Genomic DNA, 15000 nt, shown 5'->3' on the forward strand with positions numbered 1-15000 from the left:
ATACAAAACAGTTTAACTTCTTTTATCTGAGACTAAACATTACTCTTTGTTTTAAACATACTATACTGTACACTTACAGCAGTAAATACTGAACGTTCCTCTTAGTGTTGAGAACGTCACTGATCATGAGAATATTATACAGACTCCCTTAAAGACTCTTATGTTGTTCCTTTGGTGAAATCATGAAAATTGTAACTTATTAAAACTCATTTGTAGCTTATTAATAACATAATAACTGGTTTATTTATTAAATGTTTAATTAGAATAATAAATTAAGTATTAATTATTAATTGTGGGTGAAGAACCTTTCTTTCTGATAGTAAAGTGCTCAAAATGTATTATTATATAATTGGGATTTTTAAGGAGTGTACAAGGTTCTGTGAGCGGTCACTGGATAATTTGGGTTCTTAGTTCCCACAAAGCTTCTGCTCTACTTACTAATAGAAACAAACCCACATTGACCTTCTCCTACCTCCAGTAACTGAAACACAGATAACGGTCATGTGTTCATTCAGGTTGTCAAGGTCACTTCCTGTTGGCTGCTGTGTTCAGAAATCTTTGAGAATCTTTTTTTAATGTTTTAATTACATCTTAAAGACGCCACAAAGGAAATTTGTGGATTCTTTCTCAGAAATGCCAGAAAGTTTAGGTTTTGCTCAGTAATCCTTAAAGCTTAGCTGTGTTTGGACTCTATGTTCTACATAAATATTGTAGGAGATTTTTACATCAATTGTTCCATTTTTTGTTCTTACAAGGGAAAAGTTTTATTAAACAAATCTATATCTAAGGGGGTCACGGTGACTTAGTGGTTAGCACGTTGGCCTCACACCTCCAGGGTTGGGGGTTCGATTCCCACCTCCACCTTGTGTGTGTGTGGAGTTTGCATGTTCTCCCCGTGCCTCGGGGGTTTCCTCCGGGTACTCCGGTTTCCTCCCCCGGTCCAAAGACATGCATGGTAGGTTGATTGGCATCTCTGGAAAATTGTCCGTAGTGTGTGATTGTGTGAGTGAATGAGAGTGTGTGTGTGTGTGTGTGTGTGCCCTGTGATGGGTTGGCACTCCGTCCAGGGTGTATCCTGCCTTGATGCCCGATGACGCCTGAGATAGGCACAGGCTCCCTGTGACCTGAGGTAGTTCAGATAAGCCGTAGAAGATGAGTGAGTGAGAGAGAATCTATATCTAAACAGTCAGAGTGTAGGTTCATTAGCACACATGGTCTGAAGTGTATAAAACATCAGTTCTCAAAAACTGCTAGATGTGTAATGAGCAAAATTCACTTGTTGTGTGATGTTTTCCAGTGAAAAGAATGGGAGCAAAGGCAAGTAGGAGGAAGAGCTATGGAGCTGGAGCTCCTTCTGAGCAGAAACATCATGATCTTGAGGCTGAGGTTAAGGTTGAAACCATGCCTGCAGAAAAGGCTCCTCAGATAGCTATCACGCCCAGAGATTTGACCACACAAGCTGCTGTTAGTGAAGAACCTGAAGATGTTATAAACAAAACCACAGAGACTGTGGAAACCAAGATGGCCTTTGTCAGTGTGGAGGATCCAACAGAGCTAATGACTGCTGTTCCAGACCCTGAATCCAAGCATGACACACTGATGGGTTTTTCCCAAGAGGTTTCAACCAAAATTGAGTTTTCCATTCCAGAATCTCCAGCAGAGCCCGTCTCCATCCCATGTGAGCCTTTAACCACAGAGGACCACAGTATCCCAGAACCTCTTGAGCTTCGTGCAGAAGCTGCGATTTGTGATGTTGCAGCTTTAACAATAAAAAATAAAGGAGTTTCTGGTCAGGATGAATCTGACCAATGAGACTTTGGTGAACTTTGAAACACTGGCCATGGATCCAGGGCCAAATCTGACTGTCAACATGGTCAATGAACTTATATAATATATATAATATTTTTTACTGAAAGATAACAACTGGTAAAAGGACAAACTTTGAAGAGAGAGTAGTTAATAAACTCATAAGGGTATTGATTTAAGTGTTAATAAAAATATACTCTGTGCAAGCAGTTATAGGGAAATAAGCCTGAATGAGCACTGCATAAAAAAGGCAAACTCAAGAGAAAACAAACCGCAATCCTCAAACGTGTAATCCATTTTATATCTCCACCAGCAACTACTGTGGAAAAGTTGCAATGTTTCATTAAACTCAGTGGCGTAAATCATCTGTCAGTATTATTATGAGATACAGTCTACAATCCCATGACTGAGCTGTTTCAGGAAATCTCTGGAATAAAGCCAACAATAACTGGGAAAGATGTGGATTCTCAGCGCACAGACAAACTTTAAGACATATTCAGAAGAGACCCATTTCATTTTTAGAACACACACACACACACACACACACACACACACACACGGAAGTCGTGGCCTAATGGTTAGAGAGTTTGACTCCTAACCCTAAGGTTGTCGGTTTGAGTCCCGGGCCGGCATTACCACGACTGAGGTGCCCTTGAGCAAGGCACCGAACCCCCCCAACTGCTCCCCGGGCGCCGCAGCATAAATGGCTGCCCACTGCTCCAGGTGTGTGTTCACGGTGTGTGTGTGTTCACTGCTGTGTGTGTGCACTTTAAATGCAAGAACAAATTCTGAGTATGGGTCACCACACTTAGCTGTATGTCACGTCACTTTCACACACACACACACACACACACACACACACACACACACACACACACACACACACACACACAATCTGGCCAACAATATATGCATGTGGAATGTCATTTCAGATTTATTCCCTTTGCCATTATAACATTTTTCCCACTATGTTGGATTAGTGATCATTAGAGAGATCAGACTCATGTGTTGGTGAGGAGGTCTTGGGTGCAGTCAGTGATCAGTGGGGTTGAGTCAGACTCAGGGCTCTTTCACACTGACCTTAACACACAATGTCTCCATGGGGACATATGTATGTAGTTCTGGTCGTATAGTGTATGTTTTGTTGGATGAGAGCACATAGAGAATGAAGGTATTTTGTAACCCAGTTTGTAACAGAACACAATCAGGTAACACACCACAAGATCAGGACCAGGGCTTTATCTCTCATGTGAGGAGTGTATGAACCTTTCTGTGTTTGTGTCAGTGAGCCAACATAACAGTAATGAACTACAAGAATTCCCATTTGTACGAGTCTGTTTGGATCAGAAAAGTCTGGCAACACAGAGTCTCATATTTGATGGATTCTGACTGAGACACACTTTAATGTAACACAAGTTCCAAAAATTATAAATTATTCCATCTTTCTTTCAATAAAAAAAACAAAAACAAATGTTCAATAATTTATTCATCCCAAAAACTAAATAAACACTTGTTAAGGAACAAAAACACAGCTTTCTGTGTTAAAGGCTGATCTGCTGTTTACACATCAGCAGTACAGACTTTACAGACCACGTCGTCTCTCATGAACTCTTTGTTCAACAGATTCTTGTTCTGAGGTCTTGGGACAGAGATAAGCATTGCTGTAGTTTTCTGGAAAAAAGTAAAGATAATTACATGCTTTCTTCTTCTTCTTCTTCTTCTTCTTCTTCTTCTTCTTCTTCTTCTACGTTCCAGAATTCTAAGCCTTTCCTGCTAAGCACTGATGCTATCAATGTGAAAACTACAGTCAGGGTGGAGTCAAGTGTTGTTAACAGGAGTCAAGTGTCTGTCTACAGGAGTCAGTAACAATCGAGTCAGAATACGATTGATATTTAAAAAATGACATTAGTTTTGTCATGTTATAGCATGACTGCGTGCTATAAAAGGGATACACAGACGATACACAGACGCTCGCGCATATTGATGTCTGCGTGCTCGCGCCAGTTTGTCTTTTCCGTTAAAGTACAACGGCAATGCGTTTACAGGCATGACTTACGTTTCCTATATAATTACTGACAAATAAAGTAAAACTTGATCTGTGCATAAAACTTAAACTTGAGGCACAACACCGGACACTTGGGCACATGCCCCAGTAAAGGAGTCTAACGACGCCTGTGGTTTAAACTGGCGCTATGATTGGTCGAATGATTATTTTCTCAGGTTGCTGCCCAATGCGGTTCCACCCATAGGCGCATTGCCTGGTGCGCAAAAGCACAGACAGGTGAACTCAAAGGCATCAATGATTTTTTACAATGCGTATTTTGAAGTGACAAATCGTAGCAGCGTACTTTGATGTCTAAATGCGTATCTGCTACACAAAATGCGTAAAGGTTGGCAGGTCCGTTTATGCAACTGTCTGGTATATAAGGATAAAAAAAGGAATGCAATTTAGGATAAAAAATAAACCAAAACCAAAAGGAGATAAATAAATAAAAAAGTATAAACTATATAAAAAAAACTATAAAAAAAAAAAACTACTGTATATAAAATATGAAATACTTTATATAGTTTTATTATTTATTATTATTATTATTATTATTATTATTATTATTATTATTATTATTATTAAGAAACAATACTATACTGATGCTGTTACACAGTGCATGATGATATATAATGTGCTGGTCAGTGGGTCTCACCTGTATTTCTTGGCCAGGTCTACATTTGTGCGTCCCTGCTGGAAGGGATACGCCCACAGTATAGTGTTCCAGGAGTGACCAAAACGCCTCACACCCTCACTGAGGTACTTCAGCTCATCTTCAGAATAATCTTTCCTGTCTCTGTGTCTATCAGAGGATCAGAACCAGAGCGACTCTCACTCAAAACTGCATTGTTGTTTCATTTAGTATTAACAATGCACTACAATATATTAACAAAATGAACATAAGCAGTGTGTGTCACGTCACGTGTGTTCATACAACATAAACCCTTTTTAGGAAGTAAATGATTAGTAAGTGCCTTAAAATGTACACTTCTTAAGCAATGTGGGATTAACAAGCAAAACAAAACCAAACCCTTTAAGTCCTCTATTCATAGGCTAATATACATACAGTACATAGGCTTGTAGAACCTACTGTATGTAATTCACTAGGTGCTCAACAGAACCACACGTGACAGTGAGACTAACACACACACGGCCCAAGTTCTCATCTGTAAGGTGGAAAGTTAGAAAATTTGAATGACTCACCTGGTGTCTAAAACACAAATAATACAATTTGTATAATACACAAGTTGTACACATGACTGTATATTCTAATGAAATACATCTTACACTCTGCCTTCTATCATTGCCCCTTGGGTTTTGGAGTCTGGACACGTGTCTGTTTTCCATGTCTGAGCCTAAAAAGAAGGAAGAGAAAGAAATGAGCACAGATAAAGGTGGAGTAACAAAATAAAACAAAATGACCTTATGTATAATTAATAGGAGCAGATGTTGAGCGTACAAAACTGCATGTTTCTGCCTTATACACCCATATTGTGCATAACATGCAAATGTTTTATGCAGAAGTTGTACACTTTATACCAGATAAGGGCAAACCACTCCTCAAATCATCATCATCATCATCATCATCATCATCTATGCCTGTTGCCCCTTTCAGGTTAAAGCCCATAACAAGATTTATTGAGGCATTCTTGAGATCCTGTTCCAGTCATTCCAGTTGAGTCCCATTTTCTTAATATCTGCCTCCAGGACATGACATCAGTAAAGTCAAGAAGCTATAAGTGTCATTTGAACCATATATACAGTAGCTCACACAGTACCATAGTGTTACATAAAACAACACAGTAGACTGAAAGTAAGTTGAGATCTGACATTTCAGCTCCACTCTACACTAAGCCAACTCACTGCTAACATCACAACTGGATAAATCATCAAAACATCTGTTCAAAAACAAAAACAAACTTAACTTGTCCTGTGTTTCATCCGAACGCTTCAGTGGAGTAAGATTTATCACTAAGAGCAGGATAAGAAAGAAGAAAGGAGCACACAGGCAGCTCAAGTAAGAAATTTGCATATTAATATTTAAAGACAATAAATTACTGTCTGTCAAAATACAAAAAAAATTTCCTTAAACTAGACTCTTACACCTCAAAGAGTCTCTGCAATTGGGCCTATTTGAGTGACCCTCTCTTTCTTTCGTTGTGTGTTTAGCTTCAGAAAAGCACAAGTCTCTGTCCCCAAAGTCACAGGTGTTATCATGACCACGTGTGTGTGAGACCCCATCGATACGCAGGCTTCTCTTCAGAAGATCCTCAGCTCTCTGCAGCACCAAGTGGAAGTCACACAGACTTTTACAGCTGCGCAGAACCCCAGCCACTGACCTGCTGTTCACCTCCTCCACCCCGCTCACACACCCTGACAAAAACAGGACAGGCTTCACATATACAACTAAATCACAAACACAAACAGAATGTAAATGGCAGAAATTCAAAAAGAATCACTGGAAGTATAAATATTTATTTAGATTGTTGTATAATATTAAGGACTGAAACAGCAAGAACTGTTCAATAACTACACCCACAAAGGGTAAGTTCTGCTATACTGAGTGGACATCAACACATCACTGCATTAAATAGATTCATATCATCATCAGTGTAAGTGTTATAATTACAGAATAATTACATGCACTATATGGCAAAATAATGTGCACCCTGACTATAATGTGTGGTTCTTTACCAAACTGTTGTCACAAAGTTGAACACACACAATTGTATAGAATGTCTTTGTATAGTGTAGCTTTATAGTTTCCCTTAACTGTAAGCATGAGGCCCAAAACCTGTCCCAGCATGACAAAGACCCTGTGCACAAAGTGCTCAATGTGAGATGGTGCCTGTACCAGCAAAATCAGGCAGGAAATGACATCATGAATCCAGTTTAAGGCAGAAAATAAGATTTGTGATACTTCAGTGTGATAAGAGGAACACATGTAATCCTATAAATATCCAAACTATTACAACTATAACTATAAATAAATAAATAGTTTCTCATACTTTCTCCACAGCTTGCTAAACTATGCGACTAACTCTCTTGATAGACCAAATGTTGATGTTCCCAGGACTTCCACTTAAACAACAGCAATGTTTTATCTGTCATTTTCTGCTGCTGATTTTTCTTATTGGGTTAAAACTAACAGTAAAAATACACACCTACACATCGTAGAATGCTGGACTTAGAGGCAGTTGGAGTGATGAGAATCCTCTCAACCTCACTATCCAAGAGCTCAGAGCACAAAGACAGCTCATCTGTGCAGGGAAAACAACACTGAGGATCAGTTTACAGCCTCACAGAAACACTACGCTTCCCTAAGCTTCAGAGATCTTTTTTAATATATGAGGCTGATGATTTTTCAGATTGTGGCAGAGTTGATTTCTACAGACTGGCCTGTACCGTCAGAGTAAAAAGGGGCCTGCTGGCGTGTCTTCATGAGTACAGGATGCTTGAAAATATCTGGGCTGCAAACCAACAAAAACAGAACAAAAAAATATAAGAGCAGTGACAGAGCATTTGGGAACTTGTGAGAAAAACAGAAACAAAAACACAAAACACAGTTATATAATTGTCCTTAGTATCTGTCTGAGTTAAATATTACCCAAAAAAATCTGTAAATGAAATATTACGGACTCCATTTTTGCCAGACATTATAAATATTTCTGATATTTTTTCCTCCTATTTGCTCCATCACTTGGAATATTTTGTTCTGTATTTACTCAGATCTTTGTTGCATTAGTAAATAATGTAAATAATCCATACTGCATTTTTAAATGTATTTAACTCAGAGGAAGGTCATGATGATGGAGTGTGTGATGTAATATACTGAGAGGAGTCTGGTTATGATGCATCATATCGGAAGGAGAAGCAGGAAAGAACCAGGTTTAAAGTGGTTTTCTAAAATGTAGGTCAGTGTGAATATTGTAATTAAAATAATAAATTACTACAATAAAATATATGCAACATCATTATTTTTACTGAAATGAGTTTCAGGTATACACGTGAATATGGTCACATGAATATGGTCCCACCTGCTCACAGGTCTGTCTCTTGGTAGTTTGGTGTGTGTGGCACTGTCAGGGATTTCATTTCCTGGGTCATCTTTGCTTCTGCTTCTATTCAGATTTGTTTCATCTGTTTTACCTTTTTCCATTTCTTTCATCCCTCTGTTTAGTTGTGTGTAGCTGTGTTGAGTGTCCTTCCTCCCCGACTCCACCTCATATACTCGGCTTTGACCTCTGGCCTTTCGCACTACCGAGTCCTCCCACAATTCCTCTCTGCTGTTTTTGGGCTGAGCTAAAGTATTTTCTGCACCTTTTTCCAAATCATCCTGAGGAACTCACACACAACCACAAAATAACTTTCTCCAACATCATCGACGGTTGTGAATACCGTACAATAACACACACATACACACAGACCAGCTGTCGTCTTTCTAGCTGCTGAATTCTCTGCTGGATTTCCCACGCTGACTGGCGATGTCTCTGTAGATCAGACTCCACACTTGGACAAGCTATAGATCCAGCTGAAGGACAGAGCAGAGACGGGAATAATGATTTGAAAAATAATGATAGAGTTAATACTAGAAATAATAATAATATCTCTTAAACAGGAAACCACCCCACCAAGTTTTTTACATGTTTGCAAAACAAAGGTAGCTGCCTTTCTGACTTCTTCGTCATTTGCATCGGTCAACAGAGAGATCATCAGAGGCAGTCCTCCACCATGCAACAACTGAGACTGATGCTCCTCTACACACAGACAAGAAAAAAAAACATTTAGTTTGTTCAGTGTCTTTAGAAAAGACAATAGATGTTAGATGCACTCTGACCACATGCATCGGTGCAGTGCCCAAGTGTCAAGACCACGGCCAGCTGGTCTCGTGGACTGAGGCTTGGGCTGGACAGCAACAGCAGAAGGTCTGGTACTAAACTAAGCTCAGACAGAACCGGAGCTAAAGCTTCTGAGAAAGAAAGTCAAAAATACCAAAGTTATACTCCAGAACTTTTTAACATAATCTCTATCTGTAATTGTACAATGCATTGGAGGTAAAGTGTGAGCAGGTGTGTGTTTTACCGTTGTCAGTGATGCAGGCAGACAGTGTTCTGGTAATTACTGTAGCGATCATACAGGCTGCAGGATTCTCTGTGCACTTAGAAACCGCACTAGACAAAGTGTCTGAGAGTGTGAGCAGTCCTCCAACTGATGCAAAATACTCCTGTACACATGCTGGAAAATACACACATTAGTATAACAGTGGGCACATATACTGTACAACATTAAATCATGCTCTACTGGTCACTTACAGTTATTAGCCACAGTCATGCCAATGAAAGAGCAGATGGGTTGAGCCAGCTCTGCCCTAAATGTGGATAGCTGCTGGAGCCAAACTTTTACCAGCGGCAACACACACATGCATGCACACTGGTTCTCCTCTGCACAAGAAATGGACACAAAGAAATTTTAAAAACTTTGACTGTGTACATCTGAACTGCAGAATTTTGAATGACATCATAATTGCATACAATAGATTCTCAGAGCCTAATACCATCTCAAACCATATCAGCTATTATTGAGATAAACACTGCAACTGGCTTTGGCTAGTTTTACTGCACTGATCCGGTTTCACCCTACAGTTTATGAGGAAAAGCCTGTGTACCGTTTTGGGGGTTGTTGACACAGGCACAGAGCGCACTGGACACTGACGTCCACAGCTGCAGCAGCTCATTAGTTCCTTCAGCCATGGGATAAGTGCTCCTGACAACACAGGGTGAGACAGAACACACACTGATCACTGCATGAGTGTGTTTAGAAGGCATGTGTGAAGCCAATCATCTTTCAGACATGAAGAATATCTGTTCTCAAAATCACAGCATTAAATCCACTATCTCACAGATATACAAGCAATTTGGGAACAAAAAGTTTTAATGCTTTATCATTTTTAATCAAGATACTTTTCTCCTATTTTAAGCCTGTCTATTCGGAATTTTGTTTGATCGTAATCACAAACGGAGGCTCTATTAAACGCGTAAATTTGCATAAAAGTGGTGTGAAGTTTATGCACCTGAATAAGTTGAGCAGGACATCAATACACTTTGATGATTTAGCAAGGCTCTGTCCCTGTTCTAAAATAAAAACAAAAGTATATGTTCATGATCCAGAGTAATGTATGGAGGCAGGCATGACATCAGCACTAATGAGCAATGGGGTCATTAATAGGTTATTAAATCATCGTGTCTGTTATCAAGTCTTTTTGTCCAGATTATGTTCAGCTTTCTAAATAATTCTTAAAGTGCCTTTATTTTTGTTCAGAATCTTGCATGTGAAGCAAATCTTACTGTTGTTGGAAACTAATACACAAAGCATGTACACTGCCACCCTCTTCAGTGTGAGGGACACTTCCTGTTCCATGCAGTCTGCCAAGCCACAGAACATCTCCTCTCTACACAGGCTCTGCTTACAGCTCTCTAAAAACCATACACATCGCTCAGTGTTAGTGAGTGTAGGTCAGTGTCTTTAAGTCACATTTCCATCTTAATAAAATGCAAAACACACACCGTTAAATTCAGCCAGAGAGCTGAGCGTGAATAGAGCCGTCTCTTTAACCTCACAGTAATTGCTGGCTCTGGACAGGTTATAGATGAAGGTAACACCTCCAAACTCTCTGAGGAACTCCACATTCTGACCTGCTGACCAGAGAGGAACCAATGCTGTACGTGTGTGTGTTTGTGTTTATGACTTATTGTGATTTTACAGCCTGCTTGTTAAACTGACTGTTTTGTTGGCAGATGGAGACGATGGTGAGCAGAGCTTGTTTCTGAGATGCTGGACATTTCATCTGGTACTTCAGACACTCAACTAATAGGTGCAGATCAGTCCTGATGGCTGTAAAAGATTACATAAAGTCATAAAACTAAACTTGATATACAGTGAAAAGAGGATAAGTAATGAAAGAAACACTTAAAACAAATTAAATGCACTGATCTTGTCCAGGACAAGACAGTTTTGCTTAAATATTCTACTGAGTGGTGGCTCCAGCAGTGTTGATCAGAGGATCAGGGTTCATGTCCCAACACTGCCAAGCTGCCACTGTTGGGCCCCTGAGTAAGGCCCTTAACTCTCTCTGCTCCAGGGCTCTGTATCGTGTCTGACCCTGTGTTCTGACCCCAACCTCCAAAAATTTAGGATATGAAGAAAGAATGTCACTGAACAATGATGTAGATGTGAAATAAAAAATAAAGTCTATTCTTTTCTTTTTACTGATTCAGGTCTTTTAGTTCTGCTTAACGATTGTCCACTGTTTTGTCTCCTAAAGAATTATCTGAAACTGGTTTGCGAAATCTTAATCTACCCTCCAATAAACTACTACAATAGCTACATTAACTCATATACCTACCTGCATTAACTACATTAACTACAATAACTACATTAACTCATATACCTACCTGCATTAACTACATTAACTACAATAACTACATTGACTACAATAACTACATTAACTATATTAACTGAAATAACTACAATAATTACATTAACTCTTATACGTAACTACATTAACTACATTAACTACTATAACTACATTAACTAAAATAACTACAATAACTACATTAACTCATATAACTACAATAACTACATTACCTACTATAACTACATTAACTCCTATAACTTACCATTTAACATTGTGAACACAACCTGGTTTCTTCTTCTGTAATGAAGTAACTTCAGAAAACAAAACAATATAAAATTATTTTATATTTTTTATTTTTTAAGATCACAATTGTATTATTCAATATAAGATTATATTTTTAATCACAAATCAAATTAAACTGAAAATTTACCTCAGGATTCACACTGAGTTTATATAAACCCTTATATGAGTTTATACATTAATGCTAACTGGCTAATTTACCTCAGGATTCACACCACTGTGATTGTTCAGCTACATTACTACATTACCCAGAATGCTCGTGTAACCGTGAAGCGGAAGTAAACTGGTCTATTTTCACAGGTCGTCACTGTTATTGTCAGTGTATATAGATATATACATATATGTATAGATATCTATTGTCACTGTATAGTAAGTTAATAATAACACAAACTAACTTATTGTTATAGGACTCACACTTACATACATTACAGGAGTCTTTGTGCTAACCGACTCATTTATTTCTCTTTAACAACTAAACACGTATTATTAAGATTTCTCTCTTTAATGGTGTATTTGCGTGATATTATAAGGAATAAATAATTATAATAAGTTATTTTTGATGTTTGTACAGTTTAAACGCTACAATCAGAAGGTTTATATGTTTATTAATAATCCTCAGCTGTAGGTGCTTTAGACTCCGCCCACACCGGCAGTGACGTCATCCAGCATGGCCGCGCGTCTCCTGCAGCAGCTCGGCCGGTCGAGTCGTGCACGTTTGTCCGCTGGTGTTCCTCCTGCTGCCGGTGTGCAGCTCGTACAGACACGGGGAAGGAGATCAGACCGAGAACATGGACCTGAGCTGGAGCTCCAGCTGAGCCGCCTGCATGTGGACGCGCTGCTGCGCACTAATGAGCAGTTTGTACGAGTTCCGGAGTTTGATGGACGCGGAGGTCTGAGTCCGGTGCTGAAGTTCGAAAGCAATCAGCTCGCTGCTAATTGTCCTCTAGAGGACCGGCGCAGCAGCGCCACCTGCCTACGGACGCGGGGGCTGCTGTTCGGTGTGTTTGATGGTCACGGTGGTCACGCCAATGCTCAGGTGGTCAGTGAGCGTCTGCCTTATTATGTTGCTGTAGCGATGATGTCAGAGTCCAGCCTGGAGGATCTGGAGGCTTCCATGGAGACGTTACGGCCAGTACCACCGATTCTGCAGTGGTACAGACACCACAATGACCACGTATACCGAGAGTCTGCTGCTCTTTACATCAATCACTTGCGTGTTTTCTGGCAGGAGCTGCTCGCCAGCGAAGAGCACGGAGATGGAATGAACCCCAGCGACGCCCTCAGCTATGCTTTCCAGCGCCTGGACGCGGATCTTTCTCTGGAGGCGCAAGTCCCTCTGGCGAGTGATCTGATGCGGAACACGGCGGTACAGGCGGCTTTTGCAGGGTGCACGGCTTGTCTCGCTCATATAGGACCCGAAGGAATTTACGTAGCGAACGCCGGAGACTGTCGAGCCGTGCTCGGAGTGCAGGAAAGTGACGGGAGCTGGAGCGCGCTGCCTCTTTCACAGGACCACAACACAACCAACTCAGCTGAAGTGGAGCGAGTACTCTCTCAGCATCCATCTAGTGAGCGCCAGACGGTCATCGTGGACGACAGGCTGCTCGGCGTGTTGATGCCCCTGCGAGCTTTTGGAGATGTTCGGTTTAAATGGAGTCGTGAGCTGCAGCAGAGTGTGTTAGAAAATGGAGGCTGTGACTCAGAGGCACTAAATATTTATCAATACGCACCACCTAATTACCTCACGCCACCGTACCTTGAGGCCACACCTGAGGTCACTTATCACCGTCTGCGCCCTCAGGACCGCTTCCTCATCCTGGCGTCGGACGGGTTGTGGGATGAAATGGACAACGAAGAGGCGGTCCGGCTGGTGGCAGAACATTTAACCGGCATCCACCTGCAGGCTCCTGTCTCGGTCAGCCAGCAAAAGTTCAGCCTGGGACAGATGCACCAGCTGCTGCTACAGCGCCAGGCACGTGCCACCCCCGCACTCGACCTCAATGCAGCTACACATCTGATTCGCCACGCTCTCGGTACAAACGAGTATGGAGAGATGGACCAGGAGAGACTAGCAGCCATGTTGGCGCTCCCAGATGACCTGGCACGCATGTACCGTGATGACATCACCATCACTGTGATTTATTTTAACTCTAGTCTCAACAAAACTTCACGGAACCCTTTGTGACGGATCTCTATATAAAAACTGACCTGTAAGCAGCCCTCGATCTCTGATAAACACTGACAAACACCGAGGTGTTCAGTCTGGTGTTCCATGGATGAAGTTTAAATATAAAATAAAAAGGTGGATGTAGAAACAAGTTTTAATATTGATATTGTTCTGAAGATCAACATTTGTGACAACTGAGTTTCACAACCCTGTGTGCAGAGATTATTTTCTTGATACTTTTATCACATTTTTCTGATAAAAAAATAAAGAAATGAAATCTGTTCTTAACTGTAAGTGAACCTGGTCACTTGGTTTACGAGTTTCCGCTTGTATACTAGCAGTAGATCAAACCTGTAAAGATGCTTTTTTTTTTAAGAAAATGTGACTTATTTGATCTCCTGTACACAAAAACTACAAAAATATGGATATGTTGATATATTGTGAGTTCTGTCTAATATAGTGATGTACAATTGATAATCAGCAGGTGTGGAGACACGCGGTAGCTTTATTTTATGTTTCGTTTCATTCCAAATGAATCCAAATCATTCCTTATTGCACACATGGACATTAAATCCAATCTTTCTTTCATGCAGTTTCCTGTTGTAAACAAATGAGTTTGGATTTTGAGCTGATTAACATTTATTCCTTCCTTATGTTGTGCTTGTTTCCTTTTCACTTTTTTTTTGCTGGTGCTCCTTCACCAGTGGAAAAGAAACTGAATAAACCTGATCTTAAGTCTTATTAAGAACTGTTTACACTCACAACCTGTTCCTCTGTTCTCTAAATGTGCTTTAGTTAATTGCTCAATAATGTTCCCTATAATCATGTTTGTGTCTTCAACTTTTCCTTGTTTTTTATTCTGTTATTTCCGCTGAATCTTTTGCTCCTCACCAGCAGTTCACTGTGTAAGACCCTGGACCTGTGTGTTCAGGAGTGTGTGCTGGTTATGTGGTGCTCGTTAGATACGGCTCATGATTATTATCCAGTTATTACCTGGTGTGCAGTTATTAACTCACGCATGTTTGATGTGAAATCAGCTCTGTTTGTTTTGCATTTACTTATTAAAATGTTTATCTGTTTCAATAATTATTCTATAATAATTTTATATATATAATATATATAAAGCAAATGTCCATTTTTAATTGATTTTACGAAGGTACTTTACTGTACAGGACAAAAGAGAGATTTCCATGTTGTAACCCTGAGGTACAGCGCAGTAGTGAACCTTCTCTGTGTTGCTGCTGTACTGAAGGGAAGAATTGCTGAGTG

General features: G+C 40.1%; 2 protein-coding genes across 2 annotated transcripts in view; one reads left to right on the forward strand and one right to left on the reverse strand.

The window, feature by feature from the left end:
• Positions 1-3388: 3388 nt before the first annotated feature.
• On the reverse strand, positions 3389-12226 carry terb1 (telomere repeat binding bouquet formation protein 1). The gene is given in 21 exon segments (XM_060878588.1): positions 3389-3440; positions 3442-3477; positions 4506-4678; positions 5138-5205; positions 5771-5821; positions 5954-6223; positions 7015-7110; positions 7256-7320; positions 7888-8186; positions 8278-8381; positions 8482-8607; positions 8688-8819; positions 8933-9085; positions 9163-9291; positions 9516-9613; positions 9921-9981; positions 10195-10323; positions 10414-10542; positions 10631-10741; positions 11527-11575; positions 12212-12226. Coding segments are annotated over 21 exon segments (2346 nt in total).
• The window catches only part of pdp2 (putative pyruvate dehydrogenase phosphatase isoenzyme 2), a 3293-nt gene continuing 139 nt past the window's right edge, over positions 11847-15000 (forward strand). Inside the window, exons 1-2 of the mRNA XM_060878757.1 lie at positions 11847-11864; positions 12184-15000. The exon at positions 12184-15000 is cut by the window's right edge and continues 139 nt beyond it. Of these exons, the coding sequence (XP_060734740.1) occupies positions 12232-13749 (1518 nt within the window). The 5' untranslated portion in view covers positions 11847-11864; positions 12184-12231 and the 3' untranslated portion in view covers positions 13750-15000. The remainder of the gene's footprint in view (positions 11865-12183) is intronic.

This window comes from Tachysurus vachellii, chromosome 9 (genome assembly GCF_030014155.1).
Source record: "Tachysurus vachellii isolate PV-2020 chromosome 9, HZAU_Pvac_v1, whole genome shotgun sequence".
Lineage (NCBI taxonomy): Eukaryota > Metazoa > Chordata > Actinopteri > Siluriformes > Bagridae > Tachysurus > Tachysurus vachellii.